The following is a 25,778-nucleotide window of genomic DNA, read 5'->3' as shown; positions in this document are numbered from 1 at the left end:
GTCCCAGCTTAAGCACGTGCCCTGGATAAAGCAGGGCATTCTGATGCCCTGTCTCAGTGCAGCTGCACGGCTCTGTGTGTGCTTAAGTAGCCCTGGTAGCACGTAGAAACCACGGCTTTCTATTACAGATCCCTGCAGCTTGTAACGCCCCTGCTGGCCAATCTAGTTTCAGGGATGCTTCTCATTCCCATTTACTTTCGTTTGTTATTTTATATGTTATGAGTAAGTATCATGTTTATAATCAGGGACAAATATTTTTAAAAAACATAATGGAAATAGATTAGCCTCTAGGGGCAGTATCTGTTCATTCCTAAACCATAATTATTAAGGCGTTGCCCATTGTTAAATATGTTGAATGTATGTGACTAAAAGAACTGTACAAAATCTAATTGAGGAGTTCCTGCAAAATCTGCAGCTGAGATTAAGCGCTCAGATTGTGGCCGAACTAGCCCTTTCCCTGGGCCTAATTCATTCTCAACCAAATAAGATTAGCACAATAAACAAGCCTATATAAAAACAGAGGTGTCTTTCTTCTAGAATTTCAAATGGAAAACAATTCAATTCATTATTAAGAAGCTACATCTATTTATTCATTGTAAAGATGGGAGTACGACTGTTGTAGCTTTAAGGGAGAAATAGAATTAGAGACACAGTCCATCCAAGAAGCAAGAGTCTCCTCAGGGGACGAGCAGACCCTGCTCAAAATGAAGAATGGTCCTTTCTGAGATGGGCATGTGTGGTACCCACGTGACTTCAAGTTAAATGCAGAGAGTGCCTGACCTGCACCACCCCCTGGATCCCAGCCCTCACCACATCCTCATCTCTCAGCTTCACTGCACCCCTCACTCACACGTTCTCAAACTGCCGGTCTCTCTCATCTCTCCTACTCAGTCCCTTTCAGGATATTAGCCTCAATCTGCTGACTTCACATACCACAGTTTTTGTCTTCAGTCCACTCTATGCTGATTCCTAGATAATTTTACCTGTGCCCACTGGAATATATCTCTACCTTGATAACCCAAAGTTACTTTTCTCATCCAGACCCTTTTCAGACCTCCAATCTGTCTACTTAGCTGCCTACTCCTGAAGGCCATCATGGCTCTTAATATTCTAGAGACAGCGCAACTGCAACATGTCCAAAGCAGAGATTATTATCTTAAAATAGAGTTCTTAACTCATGGGAGGCCACTACCATTTGTCCACTCTCCAAAGTCAGAAATTCAGACCTCGTTCTAGATTATTCTTTTGCCTTCACAACTACACATCCAGTTTATATTAAAACCTATTGATTTTACCTACTTAATAGTTATCAGTTCTCTCTCCTCTTCCCAATCTCAGCAGCTACTTTACCTCTTGCCTCAATCTAATTGGTCCGATAGTCTCTTCATTGGTCTTCTTGCTTTTCTAGTGTATTTTTATGCCACACCACAGGACTTTATTCAAAGGACAATCAGACCACACCACTGTCTTTCTTAAAACCTTTCAGTGGCTTTATATCTGGATACTCAATGTATCACTCCAGGATCTGGCTCCTATTTCTTTGGGCTCACGTCCCCTGACTTTTTCCCTAGCTCATTCCAGTCACTGGCCCAGAGGCAGATCCAGGTTTTATGGAGTCTAGGAGGGTCCAAAGGGTCCTCCAAGATAAATAATACAAACTTATGTCTTGGAAGGAACCTATGCATGTGACAGCCTTACGTTTCACCAGCTTCTGAGTAACTGCCTCGGAATAGCAAAAAAAGGGCAGATTCCACCACACCACTTTCCACTACACCATTCCAGCAGTCACCTCTGCCTGCAGTGCCCTTCTCTCCTGTCCTTCATCTGTCGGCACAGGTAGTTGTCCTTTAAGAGTCAGCTCAGGGGGCATGTGCTTGGTCACAGCTTCCCCGACCTTCCCACTTGGAACTGTTTTCATATTTGTGGTCTCATTGTAACTGTCCTTTACCTCCTCACGCTCTGCCCTTCACAGAACATACCACTCTCTATGGAAATTATTTGCTTAAAACGGCTGTTGCACATGAGTGCCTCAAGGGCAGAGACTAAGGGCAGAGACTAGACTGTCAGAGCCTCGCAGTTCCTGGCACAAGACAGGAGCTCCAGAAGTGTTTGCTGAGTGGAACTGAGACCCCACCCACGGATACTGGAAAAACACCCTTCTTTTGGCAAAGTGGATTAAATAGGATAGTTGCTATAAACAGAGACCCTGGGCAGGGATGGTGCTTGTGAGGGACCTGCTGCCTGCCTATACCATTCTGGGGGGTCACTCTGGACCCCAGCATCTGTACTTCCTCTGAGACCTCCAGAAAACTCCTCTCTGTGACCCTCCAGTCTTCCCACTCCACTGCCTTCTTTACCTGTCCTCCTTGTTGATCTGGTCCCCAAAGCCCACCGTGCTAACAATCGTGAGCTTCAGCCCCACGTTGCTCTCTTGCAGGTCATAGGTATTGGATCGGAGCTGGACACCCGGCTGTGTGTGGGTGGCTGGCTCCCCTTCGAACTTGGTGTTGAACAGGGTATCCATGAGGGTGGACTTGCCCAAACCCGTCTCGCCTGAAAAGCAAAAGGATAAATTAGGGTCCGTTCACACGGTGACCATGCAGCTACCACACGTCATACTTCAGATGTGTACCTACCGATACAGGGAAAGGTATGGAATACAATACTAAGTGAAAAGCACAGCACAGATAATGTGCTCTCACTTAAATGAAAAACATCAAAAGGGAACCCAATAACATATAAGCATAGTCATCTCACAATAGTGGAACTGGAATCATTTTCATTTTACTCTTCAAATTTATCCTGTTATTTGAAAATTCCACCTTGAGTATGCATTGCTTTTATAGTCAGAAAAATAAATTATGTTATAGGCAGTGATGAAGAGGTATAATTGTGCCTGGAAAAAAACTAGAAGGAAATAAAATACTCTTAACAATGAGCACTGAGTGGTAGGGTTATACATGGGTTTCAATTCTTTTCTGTGTTGTCCAAGTTTTCTAAGTATGTAGAACACGTATGGCTTTTTAAAAAAAGATATAGAGCCTTTGTTATAAAACTTGTAGGGCTATTTTAAAATTTTAGAAAGAGACACTAATGCCTTCTCAAACAGATATCCTCCCATCCCAGTTCCCCCTCCCCCTGCCAGGCCCAAGCAGCACTCAATAGCTATCCTGGCTGTGTCTCCCAATGGGGAGCCTGCGTGGGCCTACATATCCCAGATGTGTATATCAGGAGGGAGACTAGATAGGCCCTAGGCTTCTCTCAGCCTGACTGAACTTCCAGTGAGACCATTTTTTAGTAATGGGGAGGCAATTTAACAGGCTGCAAATTGCTATTCTCTTTACATTTTAAACAAACTGTTTGTTTAACTCACAGGCTGCAGGACACTAATAAATTAAACTGTTGGAATTTCAAAAGTCTTGAATGTCAAGCTAGAAAAGTGGATGGGAGAGGGCGGTGGAGGACTGGTGAAGGTTTGGGGATATTGTTCCTGGGAGACCAGGGAATAACAAGCCATTGCCTGGAGCTAAGGGGTCTTTAGGGAATGAAACATCACAAGAATTCATGAATTAGAGGGAAGTCGGTGACACAGCAGCTAGGCAGGAATCTGATATGAAGCCACAAGCTGGGCTAGGCACTAAGACCACTTACAGTCTCCATAAATAGACTGTATTTGTACCATCCCCCCATACCTCAAGTGATTCAGGAACAGCAGAAATAAAAATCATTAGTTAATGATCTGGGGCTGCTTTTTGAATGCATAAGACTACCCTATTATTTTGCTAGTATTGTCTGTCTTTTACCCACCCACTTGTCCAATCCCAGGGATGTGAGCTTTGACTTCTCTTCCCAGTCCGAGTAGGTTTACGTGGACAAATCCCGTCTGGTAAATCTCCCCTTGGGACCAACAGTACTTCCTTGCAAGGCAGTCCAGAGCTTGGGCTAGAGCTGCGAGACTGGAAACCAAAATTGCTCTACCTCTGGGCTTGTCTAGCTTTACATCTTCAGAGCCTTTTTTATCCTGAATAATGAGCTATGAATGAAAGAGGTGCTTTTAAAACTATGATGAGAGCTTTCTATGTGTAGAGAAGGAAGAGACAGAGTCACCCAGAGACAGTGACAGAGAGAGAGAAAGAACAAAAACATTCAATTCCACCTGGCTACTGGATCTCCTAGCCCTATTTCATAGCCAGGTCTAACATCGTGGATTGCCAGGGTATGTAGAAATGGTTCCTCAGTCAGATCATATTTCCAGGCAGGGTCTGCTATACCTATTAGCAGCAAAGACCCCAGAAAAAGGCTCTTGGGTCTTTGCAACAGGGGGTGGTGGACTCAGGCAAGCAGCTGAATATATTCCCACCCCACCCACGGTAAGGGTACAACTCAACTGCAAATGGGGCCAGCACTCTGAGGCGGGAATACTAGAGGCACTGAGGTTTAAACTCCTTTGTGTATGCCTGACAGATTTTCCAGAGTCTGCACACCCACCCCTCTTTTCCTAAGCTCCTTGCTCAATGCCCTGCAGCTCTGGGAAAGGAGCAGCTTGGCTAGCTCCCTGTCCTAAGACTTCTCTGAGAATCGCCCTGCACTCCAAAGCGCCCAGCACCAGCTTTGCATAGGCCTTGGGAGCACACTGCAAAGGGAAGGACCCACCCTGTTTGCACAGCTGGAGAAATGGGGACTGGGCAGGGCAGGGCAGGCCAGCAGGGAAAATGACCACCCAGATGCTCATCAGCACAGAAGGGCTTGGAAATTAGATGGCAAATACTGAAGGTCTGGAAGAAAAGAACTTATGAGTGTCCAGGGAATCACAATACATGCAGTATTAGAAGAAGGCAGAAAAATCAAGCCAGCTCTTCCTCTGGCTATGGAGTGCTCCCATCCCAGGTACCATCCGTGGGGAGCCTGGGGGCAGGGGGAGGCTCTCTCTCAATAGCTGTCACACACCCAGCCTAGGCGTAGGACACTGTCCCCTCCCATGGCTACCCTGGGCCCAGCACACATGGCTGAATGGGTTAGGTCAGCAGATCCCACGCACTTGCAGGAGGTGGGGACTTGGCAATTAGGTTCCAGCGGGAAACCTAAGAGATCCCCAGGGGTCTCTTTCTCTCTTCTCCTCCCCAGCCCTCCCAGAGCATCTCATAGTGGGTAGCAGGCTTTCTTCTTCCTTTATAAACTTTTTTTTGTTTTGTCTTGTTTTGTTTTGTTTTGTTGGAGACAGGGTCTTACTATGTAGCCCAAGTTGACCTCAAACTCATGCTCCGCCTGCCTCCTCCTGCTGAGTGCTGGATTACAGGTGTGGCGCCAGTATACTCAGCTTCTTGCCCCTTTTTAATCATATTGCACCATCCAAGGGCATTTCATCTCACTTTGTTTTATGTAAACAGTACCTTAGAAACAATAGTTTTAAAAAATATACCATTTCAAACTATATTCACTGGAACAGTCTGACATTGACCCTGCTCTGGTTTAAAAAATACACTGTACTAGCCAGGTGTGGTGGTGCATGCCTGTAATCCCAGCATTTGGGAGGCTGAGGCAGGAGGATCACTGCGAGTTCGAGACCAGCCTGGGCTACAAAGTGAGCTCAAGGCCAGTCTGAACTCCATAGCGAGACCCTGTCTCAAAAAAAAAATAAATAAATAACACAATGTACTAAACCAGAATTTAGCGCTTTTCCTTATTTACTGTTAATACATGCATGTTCTAGCAAATTGTGCAGTTGAATCCTTGCAAGTTATGAAATGAAGACTCCAAGCCAGGTTATCACTAAATTACTATGTGACCAAAGCTGAAACCTTGTCCCTTTCTGGGTCTCAGTTTATTTTCCCATAAAAGGTGGGAGTGATAACAATAGCTATTGTTTATGGTGAGTTTATACCAGGCATTACTGTAAGGAAAAATATATATTTTCTTTTTATGGTGCTGGATATAGAACCCAAGACCTCACACTTGCAAGGCAAGCACTCTACCACAGGACTACACCACCACCCCCCATATATTTTCATATTTATTCCTCACAAAAAGCCAGTGGTAGATCCTACTTTTTTGGCAGCACAGGGGATGGAACTCAGTGTTTCACGCATGCTAAGCAAGTGCTCTATCACTGAGCTACACTCCCAGCTCCAAGATACTACATTTTGTCCAAAAATTAGAGTTGGGTCCAAAGCCACTAGCTGTGCGAATTTCCACAGTTACTCTTCCTCTTTCTACCTTATTTTCCTCATCTGTACAATGTGCAGGAAGTAACAGTCTAAGGTCACAGACTAGTAAGTTGCAGATCCAGCATTTACATCTAGGCAGGCTGACTCTGAAACCCATGGTGTGTGTGTTACTGCGGATGGAACTCAAGGGCAACCTGCCACTGATCTACACCACAATCCTTTATGCTTTTTTCATTTGTTGTTTTGAAACAAGGTCTTGCTAAATTGTCTAGCCTGGCCTCAAACTTGTGATCCCCCTGCCTCAGCCTCCCAAGTAGCTGGGATTATAGGTGGATCACCACACCCATGTTGGAGCCTGTTTTGTTTTGCTTTGCTTTGTTTTGAAACAGGGTCTCACCATGTAGTTCAGGCTGGTTTTGAACTTGTTTATGTGGCCCAGGCTGGCCTCAAGCTCGAGGTGATCCTCCTGCCTCAGCCTCCTGAGTGTTGGGATTACAGGCATATGTTACCACGCCCATGTTTTTAATCAGTATGCAATAGCAAGGGCCATAGGCATAACATGTTCACTTATTTAGTTATCCTACAAGTATTTCCAAAACTTCTAATAGGAGCCAGGCAGTTATAAGAGCTGAGGGTAAGGCAATGAACAAGACAGCCACAATCCCTGTTCTCATAGAGCTAAATACTCTTGCAGCTCTAAATACTAGAATAAATCAAGAGAAATGTTTCTGAGTTCAATAGGGAGGTGTCTAAAAGGAAATGCTCCAGGAACTCCAGTTGGCCAAGGGAACCTAGGGACAGGCACAAGGTCCTGCCTGGCTATGTGACCTTGCCCTTTCTCCTTCCTGATCTTGCAGAGGCCTGGCAGACTGTGGTGTACTGGAGCCAGCTCAGACAGCTTCCTGTATTTCTTCCCAAAGCTATGTGCAATGTCATGTTGGTAGCTTAAAATCAGCTATGGTGGGGGTAATGACACCACAGAAATCAGTGGCTGCTACAAACCGTGGGAAGTTTCCCCCTATGATGGTTTATTAGACTTTGACCACTGCTGGTAACCTGCCTTAGATAGGTAAGCAGCTAGCTGCACTTTCCAGAAACAGAGAGGTGAAACGATTGGGCCCTGACCTTGACAGAATGCTCACTGCCCTTTTTCCTCCTGCAGTAAGCCTCAATCCTGCTTGCGTGTGTCTTTGTCCAAGTTCAACAAAGCCCAGTTGAGCCTGGAATTCAGAGCAGCTTCAAAATAAATATTATCATTATGACCCTTTGTGCTCCTTGCAGCCGTTACTGTCGCTGGCACATATGGATGGCTAAGTCTCTTCGGGCCTCTCGCCCAACAATGCAAAGCAACAGGCCCAAGAACATTTGTACTGCTGGCTTGGGTGGCTCCTCTGAGGCCTCCTACGCTTTATCTACAATCATGGATCCTCAAAATTTCCGAAGTGAACGGACTAGAGTATGACTTCTGATTAAGGAGAGGGGAATCTCATCCCACTCAGTAATTATTATCAACTGGAAGGAATTTCTTAGAGAGGAGTCATGATACACTGAGGTCCATGTGCCTAGTTTAAAGGTGCCATCCCCTGGGGCCTTTACATACAAATTAGACTCTAGATTTATAACATTCTCTACCTCTTCCTCAATCCCAACATCCACACATGTACACACATAGGCACACATGTATGTAGGATACTTACTCTGATGGGTGTGGGCCTATAATCAGTAGCCCCATAGCAAGGTAAACAATAATGTGAAAAAATATCCTAGGTTTCAGTTCATAATTAAAGCTAGCACTACTATCATTTTACACTGAAAATGCCTATCAGAAAAGAAAAAAAAGTATTGGGGGGGAACATATTCTATGAGAAAACAGAGTCATTTTAAACAGCCATTAAGAAAGTAAACCTGACAATCATACCCAGGCAATAGCCATGAAAACACAGTCCCTGAAAGTCCTGCAGGAGAAAGATAACCTTCTGCAGTTAAGCTAGGGATTCTTTGCCAAGTCAGTGATAGGATCCCGCACTGTGGCCAAGCTGAGACTGCAGCCTCAGAGCCACCCTCAGCTGCTCATGACCTTGGTCCAAATTACAAGTGCTCTGAGCAATGACAGGGTTATGAGCATAGCAAGATGCACGAGTTGTGGGCTTTTTTGGATCAGAGATAGGGAATGAAATGAACCAGGTACCAGTTGATACATCCAGTGGCTGCACCCACAAATCTAAGAGGAAAGCCATCAAGGTGGCCACGTGTGGCTCCTTGGGGGTGGGAAGGTCTCCTTCCTATCCCTCCCCTCTTGGGTTGACTGTCCCAGGCTCTTGAGCTATTCTATGCCAGCGGCAGGTGTGTGCTGAAGCCGTTGCAGCTGTACAACGTCTCGGTGAGAAGTAGAGGGCACTTACCTTGCCTTGAGCATGGCAGCTTCTTCCTCTGGACCCCAGGAAAGCCTGTGATTCACACGTCACATTTCCTCACACTTCTGCCCTCAGAGAGCCATTCTGACTCACAGAGCCTCCCCCCGCCCAAAGCTTTACTAGCCTGCCCAATTGGTCGAAAGGTTGTGTAGGTTGCTCTGTCATTCGACCTCTTATCTCCTCTATTTCAGCACAGATCATATGGAACTCTGGGAAGAATGCCAAGGGAATTGAGGTATCTGTGCTGAAATATTTTGGTAACCAAATATTATGTGAAATAAGTTGGCCATCAGCCAAAGATTAGAGATCTTGATAGCTAAAATGGGGATTCGGCAGTACTGAAATTGGATGTGATAACATTTGCTCTTGATTTCGAGCACTCTGATTTCTATTCAGTTCATACCTCTCTCCTAAATAACACCTAAACATAATCATGATTTCGACTTTCAGCATTTAAGGAGTTAAGAGTCTCAATCTGGACTCTAAAGCTCCTGATGTGTAATACTGTGAAGCACATATTTTTATCTCATAGGTTCCAAAGCTGATACGTGGGAATGAGTCATTTACCTAGTGAGTGAGCCTAGCTGAGTGTCTGGCATCCGTATTTAGAAGTGGCTTTGTTGTTTTCCATTTGTCCTTAGAGTGCAGTGATTCTCTTATAGAAAATGACCCAGAAAAAAAGGGCTAGGGATAGAAAAGAAAAAATACGGAACTCAAGAAAATGACCTTTGTGAGACAACAGAACTTTTGAATACATTAAAGGGTAAAATATCCAATTCAGTGGTGGCTCAGACCTATAACTTGAGTGAGTCTCCCCTATATGCTATACAAAAATAAGAAAAGGCCATTAGCAAAAGTGCTTGAGTGCTCCAGCCAGTGTGAAAGCTGACTTTATTATGGCACTTATACAAGCATTAAGGTTCAGAAGGAGGTCGCTGAAAATACGCAGGTATGCTTTCCTACACTGTGGGGTGAAAATTATATGCTATGATTGTGTTTGTAAATTTGGGATTTTTAAGGTCTAAGGTGGGAGCCTTAAAGAATCTTGAGGAACTACTGCCCTGCACGTTGGGCTAGTGTTCAACAGTTTCCAAAAGCTTTCCTGTTCTCAAGAGGTGCTGCTGGCAGCGTTTACAGGAGCAGTGGGAGGGACAAGGGGTCAGCTGAGTCAGGGCCCTCCTTAGGGCTCTGCTACTTTTCCTGTACTGCCTCGGGTAAATCCCTTGTCTTCCCCACGCTTCTGCGTCTCCAAGGAATTCTCTGAGGGCATGGACACTACTTGCTGTGTTCACTTTGCAGAGTAAGGACCAAGAGGGCTCGTGTAAAAAACAGTTGGAAAGGTAGAATGAGTGGCTCGGGGGAGGTTAACTCAGCCCTTTCATTAACATTCTCCAACTCTTTCTGTGCCACTAGGAGCAAATGGAAGTACAAAGATGTGGCTCCCACGGTGGCACATGCTGTAACGTCAGCATTCTGGGAGGCTGAGGCAGAAAGATCAGAAGTTCAAGCCCAACTTGGGCAACTTACATCTTTAGTGAGACCCTGTTTCAAAATAAAAATAAAAAAGCGACTGGGATGTAACTCAGTGTAAAAGCCCTGGGTTCAATCCCCAGTGTTCTGCAAAAGGGTCGAGGGAACTCTTGCAGTTTGATCAGAACAACACACTATTGAACCTAATTACCTGCAAAGCTACATCCAGCTATCAAGGATCCATATTCTGTAATAGAATTTCCTGCTATGGAAATACTCACCCACGCACAAGATGTTGAAGCAGAAGCCCTGGCTCACTGACTTATTCACCAGCTGGTCAGGCAAGCTGTCAAACCCTACGTGTCCAGCCAGAGGGACAGTTCGGCAACCTTCACCCTAAGTTGGGAAGGGAGGGAGGGGAAAAAATGAAAATGTGCTTAAAAGCAATCTGGGTCTCAGTTCTCCATCGAACCTTACCCTCACCCAGGCCCACTGTGTCATCTCCTCCTTCCGTCAGTCCCTGCTTCAAAGCAAAATTGCCTTCAGCTTGGAAGTTAAGTCATGGATTCTTGGGCACAGGCATCCTCTAGACTCAATGAGAATGTCCTTGCAGTTTTAGACAGCAAACTACAGAGGAGGCATATCACGGATGGGAGGGCAGGGTCAAAGGAGGTGATCACTCACACCCCATGTTTCCAGACTTGGATTAAATTTATACTTGATCACTTATGAGCTAGGTAACTTCTCCAAAACTCCATTTCCTTCAATATCTGTCACATAAGGTAATACGATCTAGCTTAGAGGTGACTTGGAGTCTCAAATGTGTTAATATATGTAATGAGCTTAATGCATGCCTAGGTGTTGAGTAAATATTCCTCAAAAGCAATTAATCCTCTCTCTAGGACATTTTGGGGATCTACAAAGACTGAAATAGCATAAAGGTTAAGAGGACAGACGTTGAAGTCCAACACGTCACTGGGGATGGTGGCACATGCCTGTAATCTCAAATTTTGGAGGCTGAGGCAGGAGGATCCCCTTAGTTTGAGTTCCACCTCTGCCAACTTCTGGTTTGTGACCCCTGACAAGTTACTTAACTTTTCAAAGTTTCCCCATCCTAAAAACAGGAAGTAGTAGCTAGTGGGCAGATCATATAGAATAACACATCTCACACATGCACTGTAGTGTCTAGCATGCACTAAGCATTTGATCAACAGTAGCTGTCACGCTACCCTGAGACCCGTCATGCCACGACACACTTGGGGAGCTCTGTGACTAAAGAGCTGCTCCTAGTTTCCCCTGGTTCCCTGGACTCCACAGGGGAACTCCCAGCCAAGACACTCCCAGCCCTGGAAAGCAGAGGGCCTTTGCTTTGCCTACAAGACCCAAAGCTTTTCAGAGTTAATGGTTTTACAAAACAGGGAGAGCCTCAAACCAGGGCAGGCTTCCAAGTAGCCAAGGGGAAAGGACAAAAAGGGCTGGCATGCACACCAGAAATGTGCCAGTTGCCAACGGTCGTGGCAGAACGGAGGAGAAGGAAGAGAAGGGAAGAGAAGGAGGCTGGAGACGGCTGAGCTCCAGGAGAATGGACTGTGGAAGGAGTCAGAATTTCTGTTGGGTGGAGCTGCACCATGCTTCCCACAACAAGAAAGATGCCAAAAGCAATCCAAAAGGGCATGGTTAGCGCCAGGAGCCGCGCCTGCACCAGTAGGCAGCTCTGACCCTGGCTGGACCTGCTGGTGCACTGGGTCTAGAGGAAGGGCAGGCACACTTTCACACCGAAAGGGACCACCCATGATGCCGAAGGAGCCTCTCCGCCACCGACATTGTCAGAAGTGGCTCCCACACAGCTCCTTCATCCCGCTCGAGATCCCATTCCCATTCGTGCCAGTGGATCACCCAAGAGCTAGTGCTGGTAACTGCCATCTGGCAAGTTCATTACCTCACACATACCACCCCACACACTCCCAGGGGAGTATTCTTGACAGACGACCATATGCCGTTCAGTCAGGTGGGCGTGCTCTGAAGACAACGGAGTCTCATGCGGAACCTACTTCACTCAGCCTTTGTTCTACATTCACGTCTTCCGCGTCCCCTTCCTTTTTTCCCCCTGCTTCTTTTTTTTCCCATTAAAGCAAACAGTAAGTTGCCCACTGTTGGTTCCTCTGCTCTTCTCCTCCCTGTGGGGGGAAGGGACTTGAGAAGCAATATGCTTTCCCCGTGGAGCCTCCTACACAGCAGGCCTCAGAATTTAGGAGACTCTGAGTTGGGGTTTCCTGAAACATATTTTATCACCTCTGGCTGCCTCTTCCTGCCTCCAAATTCAGCGCCATGAAACTTCAAGTGCTGCAAAGGTTCTGGCCTAATGCCAAAAGAAGAGCAAAGGAATTCTAAAACTAAGATGGTGAAGGGCAGTGAGAAGAGCCCCCACCTTGTTGTTAAAGATCTACTTCACTGTCAAGTTACCGAACACCTCCCATGTGCCCGCCGTTATCTCCCACCCAGCACACTGCTGTAAAGAGCCCTGAAAAGCAAAGGGAGCACGGGCCCTATTTCTAGGCCAGCGATGGAGAACCTTTTAGAGACCAAGTGTCCAAACTGCAACCCCAAACCCACTTGTTTATCACAAAGTACCAACTTTGCAATGAAACCTGAACACTGAGGTTTTAGTTTAGAAAAAGCAACTGTTATCCAATGCTCAGTTGCTGGGGTGACTTGGCTTATGTGCTGACAGAGAGGGCTCTGAGTGCCCACTGCAGCACGCGTGTCACAGTTTGCTACCACTGCCCTAAGCAATGGGGCTTGGGGGATTCGAGTGTTTTGAGCAGGGAGGGCTATGGTACGAACAGTGGTGCTTCACTGTTGTCGTTGTTGTAATTGCTTTGAGACAGGGTCTCCCTGAAGGGCCTTAAACTTTCGATACTCCTGCCTCAGCCTCCAGAGTGCTGGGATCACAGGTATGTACCACATTAGGCACAAATACTGTTTTGAGAGCTGCGGAGTGCTGGACTGGCTGGAGCGACAGGAGACTAGAGGCAGGAAGACATATTAGGAGACAGCTCCAATACCACTGAACTGGCAGAATGACACCCAAAGAGTGATGATATATGCTGGCTAAAGTGAACTGACTCAATTTGGGACTCAAAAGCAAGGAACTGGGGTTGTGGGTATAGCTCACTGGTACTGCATGTGCTTAGCATGCATGAGGCCCTGGGCTAGATCCCTAACACTGAAAAAAAAAAAAGAACAAACTTGAGAGACGTCCTAAATAAGGGATGAGGCAACAAGTGACTGGCCAGAGGGACTGAGAGAGCAATCAAAGACGACTACAAGGTCTAAACCAGGGCCTGGGTTGATAGCACCATAGATGGAAAGAGGCCAGGAAAGAGCTTAGTTAGTAGGGATGTCAGAGGAGCCTGTTTTCAAATGACTCATTACTAAAAACATTATGCTTACCAGGTTTTATGTTTTATAAAAGTAATCAATGTTCATTGCAGGAATTTTATAACATATAGAAATTATAAAGAAGAAAATAAAAATCACTCATTATATCATTCTCCAGAGATAATCACTTAATATCTATACATACTTCCCTCCTGTCTGTACCTTTTCTTTTCTTTTTTGTACTGGGTATTAAACCCAGGGCCTTTGAACTGAGCTGCATCCCCAGCCCTTTTATTTTCTTTAAGAAAAGGCCTCACTCAGTCACTAAATTGCCCAGATGGGACGCAAACCTGCAGTCTTCCTGCCTCAGCCTCTTAGAACACTGGGGTTACAGGTGCATGTCACCATGCCCAGCTGAGTCTGTAACTTCTTTTAACAAAATAGCATTATTCCTGTATATTCTTCTTTATAACCTGACTTAATAACCTCATAATATAGTTTAGATGTTTTCCTGAGTAATAAAGCATACTTCTAAAACTCACTTTTTGCAGGGTGGGTACTGGGGATTAAACGCAGGCCTATGCATTGATCTACATCCCCAATCCTTTTCAAAATTTTAATCTTTGAGACAGGATCTCACTAACTTGCTAAGTTGCCTAAGCTGGGCCCATAAAACACCATTTTTAATGGCTGTATATCATTCCACTGCACAAATCTGCCCTATTTTCTTAACCCATCTTATACTGCTGGACATTCAATGTGTCTCCAAGTTACCAACATAATAAACAATGAATCTTCCTACATATATCTCTTACATATTTCTTTGCATATATCTTTATTTCTGAGTATTGAAGCCTACTGGATCAGAGGACAGATACATATTAAAGACTTTGGCATATACTGACACATTTAACAAAGAGTAGTGCAAGGGGCTGGGGATTTAGCTCAGCGGCAAAGCGCCTGCCTGGCAAGCGCAAGGTCGTGAGTTCGGTTCCCGGTACCGAAGAAAAAAACAAAAACAAAAACAAAAAAAACAAAGAGTAGTGCAAATTCATGCTTCGGTCACTAGTATGTGAGAGTGCCTGTATCCCCATAAACACTGGCTTAATCTGCATTTTATCAGTGAGGGTGAACATTTTTTCATTGTTCAGCCATATATGTGTATTTTATGTGTACACATGAATCGTCTAGTCATGTCTTTGTCTATTTAAAAAAGTGGGTGTTTATCTTTTTCTTGGATTTGCAAACACATATTATATATTAAGGAAAATAAGATTATTTTGATTTTATGGTGAGATAGCCAAGAGAATAACTCCAATAAGTAGTTAGAAATACGGAAATGTAGGCTCAGAGTGAATTCAGAATTGATATAAAGTTAGGAGTGAGAGGTATAAAGCTGGATGTGAGAGATAGTACGGAAAGAAGAGCTAGAGACTAAATATAGGAAATGTCCACAAGTAAGAAATGGGAAGATAAAGATGATTCTCCCAAGAGAAAATGATGAGAAAACTAAGAGATGGCTCAATACAGTAGTTTTCTTTTTCTTTTTTCCTTTTGAGACAACGTCTCATTATGTAGTTCAGGCTTGCCTCAAACTCATGTCAATCCTCCTGCCTCAGCCTCCCAAGTGCTGGGATTACAGGTATGCATGGCCCAATAGAGTAGTTTTTTATTCCCAATAGCCAAAGGGAAAGCCAAGAAAAACTGTCATTGATTTGGATTTGGTGAAGGTCACTGGTGAATATTAAAATCCTTATTTCTTCTGTATCTTTTACTCAGCATCCAATAAACCTAAATTAACTTAAAAGCCTGGGGACTAGGGAACATGAGGCCTGGTTAATGAGTTTTTCTTACTATTGAAGATTTAAGCAGCAAACTTTTGTCTCAATCGCTCTAGTTAAGAAAGCTTCAAAAATGTATTTGTACCTGGGCATGGTGGCACATGCCTATACTCCAGCACTCAAGAGGCTGAGACAGGAAGATCATGAGTTCGAGGCCAATGTGAGCTACATAGCAAGTTTCAGGCCAGCATGGATTACACAGCAAGATCCCATTCTCAAAAAACAAGACAGAAAACAAAACCTAAAATATACTTACAATGTTTTGGCTTTATGAGATCCTATCTAATGAGTACTACATGCTCTTAGCTTTTATAAATCTTATAAGCTGTCAAGGTCATCATTATGAACATCAGTCCACATTGTTCAGACTTAAATACATAAAGGTAAAAAGGACAAGACATTGCACTGAATGTACAATGATCCCTGGGTAGCCCTTGAAAGTTTCTTTCCTCTTCTCTCACTAAACTTCTGATAAACTTATTTCTTTCCCCTGTGGTGGCCTGACTGAAGTCCTGATTAGTTTGAGTGTAGATAATTAAATGCTCCCTTGACTACAATGTACCCAAGAGGACACAGAATTGGCAACCTGGCCCTTGGATATTGTGACACTAAGACCTCAAGCTGTCACTTTGTGTTGCAGGTAATGCTATGTTCAAGGCTTGACCTGTGATGCCAGAAAGGCCACAGCTACCAAAGTTATAAATTGTACATCTCCCACAACCTTGCAGCCTGCTCCTAGGATCTATTCTGCAAAGTTCACATATCCTGTACAAAGACATCATTACAGCATCATTTACATATTGAAAAACCGGAAAAATCCTAAAAGCCTGATAACAAAAAAAAGTACCTAAATTATGGTACATGAATGTTCTGGAACATTCTGCAGCCATCAACAGGAATGTGGTAGTTCTGTAAGTACTGATGTGAATATCTCCATGGCGTATTTCAAGGTAGAAAACAGAAGGCATAGAACAATAAGCACAGCATGAGCCCATATATGCACAAAAGCCTGTCTAAGTATATTTGGAAACAAATATATGATCAAACATAGACAGAAAACTAAAAAATCACTCCTCAGGGAGTGGCTACCTTAGAGAAGGGGAAAGGAAGTAAGGCCCAGTCAGGGGATAGTCAGCGTGCTTTTGTAGTGTTTGATTCTTTTATAGCATGAATGTATTCATGCATTACCCATATAATTTTAAAATATTTTAGATTTCCCCAGGATGGAGCAGCTGGCTACAGAAGTGAGAGATCTGCCCCTCCCTCCCTCCACTGATGGGACTCAGGGCCAGGGTACCTGGGGGAACACCAGCAACACAGTAGGACCCTGGCTAAGGTGCACAGGATGGACAGGCGGAACTAGAGGAGTGGAAACATCTCATGCAACAGTAACAATAAGAGCCAACAGGAGGCAATTTGGGAGAACCAGTGCTGTGCTTTGGGACAAAGATATGAGGAATAGAAGAGAGCAGGTAGGGCTACCTGCTTCTCTTTTCCTGTATTTTGCCCTTTTTTTCTTTTTCTTTTCTTTTTCTTTTTCTTGTTTTTTCTAAATGACTGGGGAGAACTCCAGTCACAGAAAATTAATCCCATCCCCCAAATCCAGAGACAAAGATCAGACCCAAATTCAGCAAAAATCGACCTGCAGTTTTGGCCAGAGTACACATTTCTGGGGTCAGACTTGAACCTACCACAGAACTAGAAACCCTAGAGGAATTTCACTACTTTCATTTATCTCTGTCTGATTGGTTTCCCTCTTGGTATTCAGCTAGATTAGTATTTTGTTTTGCTTTTCATTTTGTTTTCCATTTATTTTCTGTTTGTTCTGTTTTGTTCTGTTTTGTTTTTCTTTCTGTATGTTGTTGGGGTTTTTTGGTGTGTGAGGATATTTTTGTTTTTTTCTTCTTTTCTTTTCCTGTTTCTTTTCTTCCTTCTTTCCTCATGCATGATTTTGACCTCTAACTTTTCTTTTTGTTTTATTCTACTCATCCTGTTCCTCCCTTTAGTCAACTTGACTGTATGCTTGACTATATGATACTTTCATGTGAGTAAACATTGTCTCGTCTTTATGGTTCACTTGAAAACTCCTAGGCCTTCTCCTCCAATTCTTCCCTCCTGTGTCCTACAATTACCCAAAACCTGGATGATCATCCTGTGCCCTCCAACCTTGCTCCTACTATATTTAACTTCATTCATTTCTCCATCCTAACCCCATCCTCCTGATTCCACCCAAAAAAAAACAGGGTAAAAATCACTCTACTACTGAGTGGAAAATCATTTCATACAAGTTCTTGGTATTAGTTGGATTATATTATAGTTCTGTAAACATTGTTCCTATAGATATCAGGCTAATAGTTACCACAGTTTGTCAGTAGCCAGTCTATACTAGAGTCTATTGTTATTGCCAACGGAACTACTTGTTATGATTTCTGTCTGGGTGTCCCCCCAAAGCCTCATGCGGTGATGGGGCAGGCTTTTAAAGTTTGATTGATTATGGGTGTAAGAGCTACATGCGCCCTGGGTGGATAGTTTGCATATGTAAGGGAGAGGAAGAGGCTGCTTGCCGCCATTCCTCCCTTTTAGTGCTTGTTGCTTTTGCTGTGTTCTGCCGCCATGAGCTGTAGCCCCCTGCCATGTGCCACTCTGCCTTTTAACCTGCCAAGTATGGACTGAAACCTCCACAAACTGTAAGTGAAATAAACCTTTCCTTCCTTAATTTTGGGCATCAGGTATTTTGTCCCAGGAACAAAAGGAAAGTAACCAAGACACTACTTTAACCAGGATGTCATACATTCTATAACCAGCTGTTCCCCTGTATGACAACACTGTGATTGTAAAGGGTCATAACCATCATCATAGTCCTGTACCAAAGGAATGGGCCCTAAATCAAATAGATAGCAACTCCTCAGTCATAATATATTGGGAAGGTAGGTTCTTGGGATAGACATAAAGACCAAGAACCATATACATCTAGAAGACATTCAGAGGAAGAGACACCTCCTAGGAAAGCCTCAACACCAGTGCTAAGGCTATCTAACATAAGAAATCTACAAGCAAAGAGATAGAGGAAATTGGAAGCCAATAAAAAGAACTCTCTGAAATGATAGCACCAAAAGTGGAAAAACAAATGGAAGTGGTCATAGAAAACATAATCTCTAAGGTGGAAAAAGAAACGACAATTAAAATAGAAGACATTACAACAGACACAGATAAACAAATAGAGGAGCTCAGAAAACTGATGGAAACCATGAATGCCAAATATAGACAAGAAATGGAATCAATCAAACAGATCCAAACAGAAATGCAGGAGATTAAAAACTCCATTGACAGTATATGCAGCAGATTGAAAGAAGGCAAGGATAGAATATCAGATCTAGAACACAGGAACACAACTAGTAACCAGGAAAAAAAGGTATCTTAAAAATTTCAGCTGGGCATGGTGGTGCACGCCTGTAATCCCAGCACTTGGGAGGCTGTGGCAGGTGGATCATTGCGAAGTTGAGGCCAGCCTGGGCTACAACATGAGCTCAAGGCCAGCCTGAACTGCATGGCGAGACCCTGCCTCAAAAAGACAAAAAAAAAAAACAAACCTCAAGAGACCACAAAAAAATCAATGCAACACCTACAGGATGAAGCAAAGAAGAACAACATAAGATTGACTGAAATCAGTAAGAAAAGCTGGAGACAGTGCAAAAGCCATTAAAACCTCTTCACAGAAATAATGGCAGAGGGGCTGGGGATTTAGCTCAGCGGCATAGCACCTGCCTGGCAAGCATGATGTCGTGAGTTTGATTCTCAGTACCAGAAAAAAAATAAAAATAAAAAAAAGAAATAATGGCAGAAAACTTTCCAAATATGGATAAAGAATTTGACATACAAATGTATAGAAGTCCAAATAGCTATGACTAAAATAAATCTACACCAGGGCATATAATAATCACGATTCCAGAAATTCAGCACAAGAACAAAATATTAAAAGCAACAAGAAAAAAGAAACATATCACCTATAAAGGAAAGCCCATCAGAATCACAGTGGACTTCTTAACACAAACCCTCAAATCAAGGAGAGCTTGAAGTAAGGTATTTCATGCCCCAAAGGCAAACAATCTTCAACCCAGACTGATGTACCCTACAAAACGATCTTTCAAAGTTGATGGAGAAATAAAATACTTCCATGACAACTGAAGAAATTTATGCCACCAAACCAGCTCTACAGAATGTTCTGAAAAACATATTAGAAAGAGATAACAAAGACCACAAACTCATGAACACCAATAGAAACAAGCCCCCAGGGAGGGCAAGCAATTAAACAGAGGAGAAAGACAGGGAACAAATAAACAGGAAAACAACATGAAAAAGAAAAGCCAATACATACCAGTTATAACCATCAATGTAAATGGTCTGCACTCACCAATCAAAAGAAACAGACTGGCAGAATGGATCAAGAAGCAAGATCCAACTATATGCTGCATTCAATAAACACATTTAACCCTAAAAGAAATTCATAGACTAAAAGTCAAAGGATGGAAAACAATTCTCCATGCCACAGGAACCCATAAAAAAGCAGGGGTAGCTACTCTATTTGCAGACAAAGCAAACTTTAAGCCAAAACTGATCAAAAGAGACATACTTGTTAAGGGAAAACTCCAAGAAGAAGAGATAATAATCATAAATATTTATGCACCAAACACATGTTCACCCAATTACATAAAACAAATACTAACAGACAAGAAAAACAAAATAACCACTAACATAATTATAGTGGGAGACGTTAATACCGCACTCTCACAAGTAGATAAACTAGACAAAAAAAAACCAACAAATAAATATTAGAATTAAACCAGGCCTGTGAACAAACGGACTTGGTAGATGTCTACAGAGTGTTCCACCCCAAAACATCAGAATACACATTTCTCTCAGCTGCACATGGGACATTCTCCAAAATAGACCACATATTAGCCCATAAAATATGTTTAAGTAAATGTAGAAGGATCGAAATCATCCCATGCATACTATCTGACCATAGTGCAATGAAACTAGAAATCAATGACAAAGGAAATCACAAAAACTACATTAACACATAGAAATTAAACAACACCCTTCTGAACAAGCAATGGGTCACAGAAGAAATTAAAGACGAAATTAAATAGTATATATAATTAAACGATAATGCTGGTACAGCATACTGAAACTTATGGGACATAGTGAAAGCATTTCTACAAGGGGAATTTATAGCAGTGAACTCACACATCTGGAAAACATAACAAGCTCAAATAAACAAACTAATGTTGAACCTTAAACTTCTAGAAAAAGAAGAACAAATGAAACTCAACCCCATATGAGAGAGGAAATTATAAAGATAAGAGCAGAAATTAATGCAATAGAGACTAAGAGAACAATACAAAGAATCAGTGAATTGAAAAGGTGGTTCTTTAAAAGAATAAATAAAATTGATAAACCATTAGCTAACCTCATCCAAAAGAGGAAAGAAAAAACACAAACTCAAGCAATTAGGAATGCAAAGGAGGAAATCACAACAGATCCCACAGAAATCCAGGAGATCATCAGTACCTACTATGAGAACCTGTATTCTAATAAGATGGAAAATACAGAAGAAATGGATAGATTCCTAGACACAGTCGAGTTATCAAAACAAAATCAATTAAACATAAAAATTCTAAATAACCTGATATCAGCCAATGAAATTGAAAATGTAATTAAAAATTTATCAACAAAGGAAAGCCCAGGCCCTGATGGATTCACTGTTGAATTCTAGAAGAAATTTAAAGAGGAACTAATGAGACTAATAATGAAACTCTTTAAAGAAATTGAAAAGGAAGCAGTACTTCCAAAATCATTCCTGGAAACAAGTGTTACACTGACTCCAAAACCAGAAAAGAATGCAATCAAAAAAGAAAATTACAGGCCAATCTCCCTAATGAACATAGGTGCAAAAATCCTCAATAAGATACTGCAAACAGAATGTAGCAAATCATCCAGAAAATTATACATTATGACCAAATAGGATGCATCCCAGGGATACAGGGATGGTTCAACATATGCAAATCAATAAATGTAATACACCATATTAACAGAACCAAAGACAAAAGTCACATGATCATCTGCACAAAAACCCTACAGAAAGTTAGAATAGATGGTCTCTACCTCAATCTTATAAAAACCAAAACCAAAAGCTAACATCATATTAAACAGTCAAAAACTGAAAGCTGTCACTCTAAAATCAGGAACATGACAAGGATGTCCATTATCACCACTCCTATTCAATATAGTTTTGGAAACATTAGCCAGAGCAATTAGACAAGAGAAAAAATAAAAAGAATAAAGGTAGGAAAGAAAGAAATTAAACTACCATTATTTGTAGATGACATGATACTCTACATAGAAGATCCCAAAAATTCTAGCAAAAAATTGTAGATTTAATATCCAAATTCAGCAGTGGAGGAGCGTACAAAGTCAACACTCAAAAATCAATAGCATTCCTGTACATAAGCAACAAACTTGTAGAGAGAGAAATTACGGAAAGCACACCCTTCACAATAGCATCTAAAACATGAAATACTTAGGAACCAACCTAACTAAAGAAGTAAAAGATCGGTACAGCTAAAATTGCAGTATACTAAAAAGGAAATTGAAGAAGATATCAGAAAATGGAAAGATATCCCTTGCTCTTGGATAGGAGGAACCAACATAGTGAAAATGGCCATACTCCCAAAACTGTTATACAGAGTTAATGCAATCCCAATCAAAATACCATTAGCATACCTCACAGATCTAGAGAAAACATTCCTAAAATTCATTTGGAACCCGAAAAGACCTAGAATAGCAAAAGCAATTCTGGGCAACAAAGGCAAGTCAGGAGGCATCACAATCCCAGACCTAAATTTATACTACAAAGCTATTGTGATAAAAATCAACATGGTATTGCAAAAGAACACACCCAAGTCTCAGTGGAACAGAATAAAAGATGCAGACACATCCTCAAACACACTCAGCCACCTTATTTTTGACAAAGGAGCCAAACATGTTCACTGGAAGAAGGATTTTAATAAATGGTGCTGGAAAAACTGGCTTTCTACATGCCAAAGACTAAAAAGCTAGACCCATGTCTCTCATTATGCATTAAACTAAAGTCAAAATGGATCAAAGACCTAAATATTAAAATAGAAACACTAAATTTACTGGAAGAAAAATACGCAGAAATCTCAAAGACACAGGTGTACAGAGACTTCATGAACAAAACCCAGACTGCAAGGGAAATACTGCAAGGAATCAACAAATGGTATCTCACTTTATTAAAAAGCCTTTGCACAAAAAAGAAATCACCAACAGAGTGAAAAGACAACCCACAGAATAGGAAAAAAATTATAGCCAGTTTTCCCTCAGACAAAGGACTTATATCTAGAACACATAAAGAATTGAAAAAAATCAGACCCTCAAAATTCAAAGATTCAATCCAAAAATGGGCATCTGAGATGAATATTCACCTCTCAGATGAAGAAACACAAATGGCAAGTAAATACATGAAAAAATGTTCAACATCATTGGTCATATGACAGATGTAAATTAAAACAACACTGAGATTCCATCTCACCCCAGAAAGAATGGCTATCATCAATAACTCAACCAATAATCAATGCTGACAGGGCTGTGGCAAAAAAGGAACACTTGTCCACTGTTGGTGGGAGTGTAGACTGGTGCAACCACTGTGGAAATCAGTATGGAGTTTAATTTAAAAACTAGGATTACAGGTCTGATTCAACCGAGATACTCCCCTTCTGGGTTTCTTCCCAGAAGAATTTAAAACATCATACCACAGCGATATATGTGCACCCATGTTTATAGCAGCGCATGTGTAATAGTTAAATCTTGGAAACAACCCAAATGCCCACCAACCAAGGAATGGACTAAAAAAAGATAAGGTTTTTTTTTAATATAATGGAGTACTACTCAGCCATAAAGAAGGATAAAGTGGAGACTTTTATAGGTAAATGGATGCAACTCGGGTCATACTCATAAATGAAATAAATCAGACCCATATGCATAAACATTGTATTGTTTCCCTAGTGTGAGAAACTTAACGAGTAAATAAGATCCAAAGTGTACAATAGATGTTGTGAATTGGGAAGAAACTGTTCAAAAGTAAAGACAAACTGTGATGGGGGAAAGGGGAAAGGAAGGCAAAAAGGAAAAATACAGAAGATAGTTATACAGCTAGTTTCTCTTAGTTCATTGAAAAGAAAAGTTAGTGCTAATATTGTTTGGACAAAATATCATGCCTATATCATGTACTCTGAATAACTACTACGAAGGCAGTACACAACGTGTGAATTATTGTAACTGTCTTACTAATCTGTTTTGAAATTCTGTTTTATTGTTATTTTTATTTTTTTCTCTTTAAAATAAAAAAAATTAACATAAAAAAGAAGAGTTCTTTCTCCCCAGGTTTACAGGAGGGGTAATTAGAATGCACAGAGTTAAGAGCTAAAAGGAAGGTGAAATGAAACAGTGCTCCTGAGAACTAGAGAGCCCCCTCTTGTGTCCCCAGCTACATTTCCTGTTTTCTCCTCATCCGCAGTCACCTGCGGTTCTCAAATACGTTACACCACATTTCACATCACAAGCAGAAGCACTGCTCTTATTGTTCTCTCCCACCTCCTCCCCTGAGGACACACCAATTTCATTTTTAACTGAACAGTCGTAAGGTTCATATTAAGAAGAACAAGTTATGGTGCCTCCAGCTGTATATCTTTCTCCCATCGCTGTTATTCTGAAAATAAAGAGTTCCCAGAAGCACCCAAGTAGGCAACCACTGTCCCCTGCTGCCCCTGCCCCTCTTCCAACATCTGTAGTAGAGTAAGTAAGCAGGATTTGAGGCCTCTGGGAACTGAGGGCCCATCTGTGTCAATAGAGAATTTCCTGCCTCCGTTTACAGCCAGTGTGGCTACGGTAGTAGCTGTCATCTTTGTAAAACATTTGGAACCCATTACCCAAGGCTTGGCTTTCCCTCAACTTTCTCTTCTAACCCTCTGCATCCAAATGCTAGCAAAGGACAGAGGCACTGAAGTGGAATTCCCTTTAGTAGCCTCATCAGTCATTTGGTAGTAAGCTCAATCTTCACCCCTTCCCTTTGTCCATGCCCATCCCTAACCCTGAATACTGCCCTCTGAGAGATCACGGAAATCTCCAAGGTATTCGAAGTCAGTTCATCAGTTCACTGATGCACGGTGGAATATTAAGTAGCTGGTCAAAATGTTTTCTGAAGGGCTGGGGATTTAGCTCAGCGGCAAAAGCGCCTGCTTGGCAAGTACAAGGTCGTGAGTTTGGTTCCTGGTACCGGAGAAAAACCAAAAAAAAAAAAAAAATGTTTTCTGAGAATATTTAAAGACATGAAGTGCTCACTAAATGCTGTTAGGCAAAGCAAAGCAAAACAAAAACTTGCAGGATCATCCCAGCGATGGAGGAATGCCTGAGGACAGTGGTTACTTTTCGGTAGAAAGCTTATAAATGGTATATTTCTGTGTTTACCAACTCTTCTACAATAGGCATATTTTTATCTTATGATCTGGAAAAAATTACCTGTTGTGTTTTAGACACAATGCGTTGTTACATTGCCTGTATTGCTCATTCCTCAGCCTGCAGAGTAGCTGCGACCACAGACATGTGCCACTGTGCCTGGCTGAAATGTTTTGTTTTGTTTTAAAATTCTATATTCCTGGGCAGGAAAGTGACTCAGATATTTTAGGAAAATCTTCAGCTACAACCAAAAAGTGCTTCATACATGTACAAGCAGAAAATTTGGTTAAGCAGAGCTTTTAGTTTCCAGGCAGCTTTATTGTATATAAGATATTTATTTTACTAATGATACAATAAACTCTATTATTCTCCTTATTATAACTTATTGCTACATATATAACTTATAACTATACAGTACAATTTATAGATTCATGCAAACCAGAAATTAAATCATATACCCTGAAATATGTAGTAAAAAGTCCTGATAAAATGACTGAGTGGCTTATGATAGCCCCATCTGCTCCATCCAGTGTGGCCATAAGAACCACAAAAGCACCTATAAGTTCCCAGAAGTTTGAAAAAAAGTAAAAACCTCCAATGCACCCAACACATCAAACATCAGAATTTCCCTTGTGCTGAAGTAAGCCAAACTAAGAGGCAACAGTAGTTATAATGCCCTGTACTCAGAGAGGGGAATGTCGGGGGCATCCTGAGGAGAAATAAGGTCTGCAAAAAAAAGCTGGCAGGGTTCAAGGGGATTCAGAAACGTCCTTCAGTGGAGGAGCAGCTTAAGGGACCCTGGGGAAGCACAAGGGAGACCATTCCTACAGTACAGGGGGAAGGCCCATTTTTGGCAAAGTCAATAGATGAAACTGATTTAAATACGCAAGATAAATTCCAGAGTGGCTTTTCATTCTATAAAAGGATCCACAGCAGGATTCCATTAAATAGCCAGTTCTCCTAGCACATTTAAA

At 42.1% G+C, this 25,778-nt stretch overlaps 1 protein-coding gene across 7 annotated transcripts in view; it reads right to left on the bottom strand.

Annotated features, from left to right (window-relative positions):
• Sept6 (septin 6) overlaps window positions 1-25,778 on the bottom strand; it is a 75,109-nt gene that overhangs the window by 42,012 nt on the left and 7,319 nt on the right. For all 7 annotated transcript variants that reach the window (XM_013507703.1, XM_013507704.1, XM_013507705.1 and 4 more), the window contains exons 2-3: window positions 10,330-10,444; window positions 2,358-2,553 (exon numbers count right to left, since the gene is read on the bottom strand). In XM_013507703.1, coding sequence (XP_013363157.1) covers window positions 2,358-2,553; window positions 10,330-10,444 — 311 coding nt within the window. The remainder of the gene's footprint in view (window positions 1-2,357; window positions 2,554-10,329; window positions 10,445-25,778) is intronic.

Source organism: Chinchilla lanigera, unplaced genomic scaffold (assembly GCF_000276665.1).
Source record: "Chinchilla lanigera isolate Chin_1 unplaced genomic scaffold, ChiLan1.0 scaffold00133, whole genome shotgun sequence".
In the NCBI taxonomy this organism is placed as follows: domain Eukaryota; kingdom Metazoa; phylum Chordata; class Mammalia; order Rodentia; family Chinchillidae; genus Chinchilla; species Chinchilla lanigera.
The sequence above is the reverse complement of the archived record's forward strand: the minus strand, read 5'-3'. Positions and strand labels throughout refer to the sequence as shown.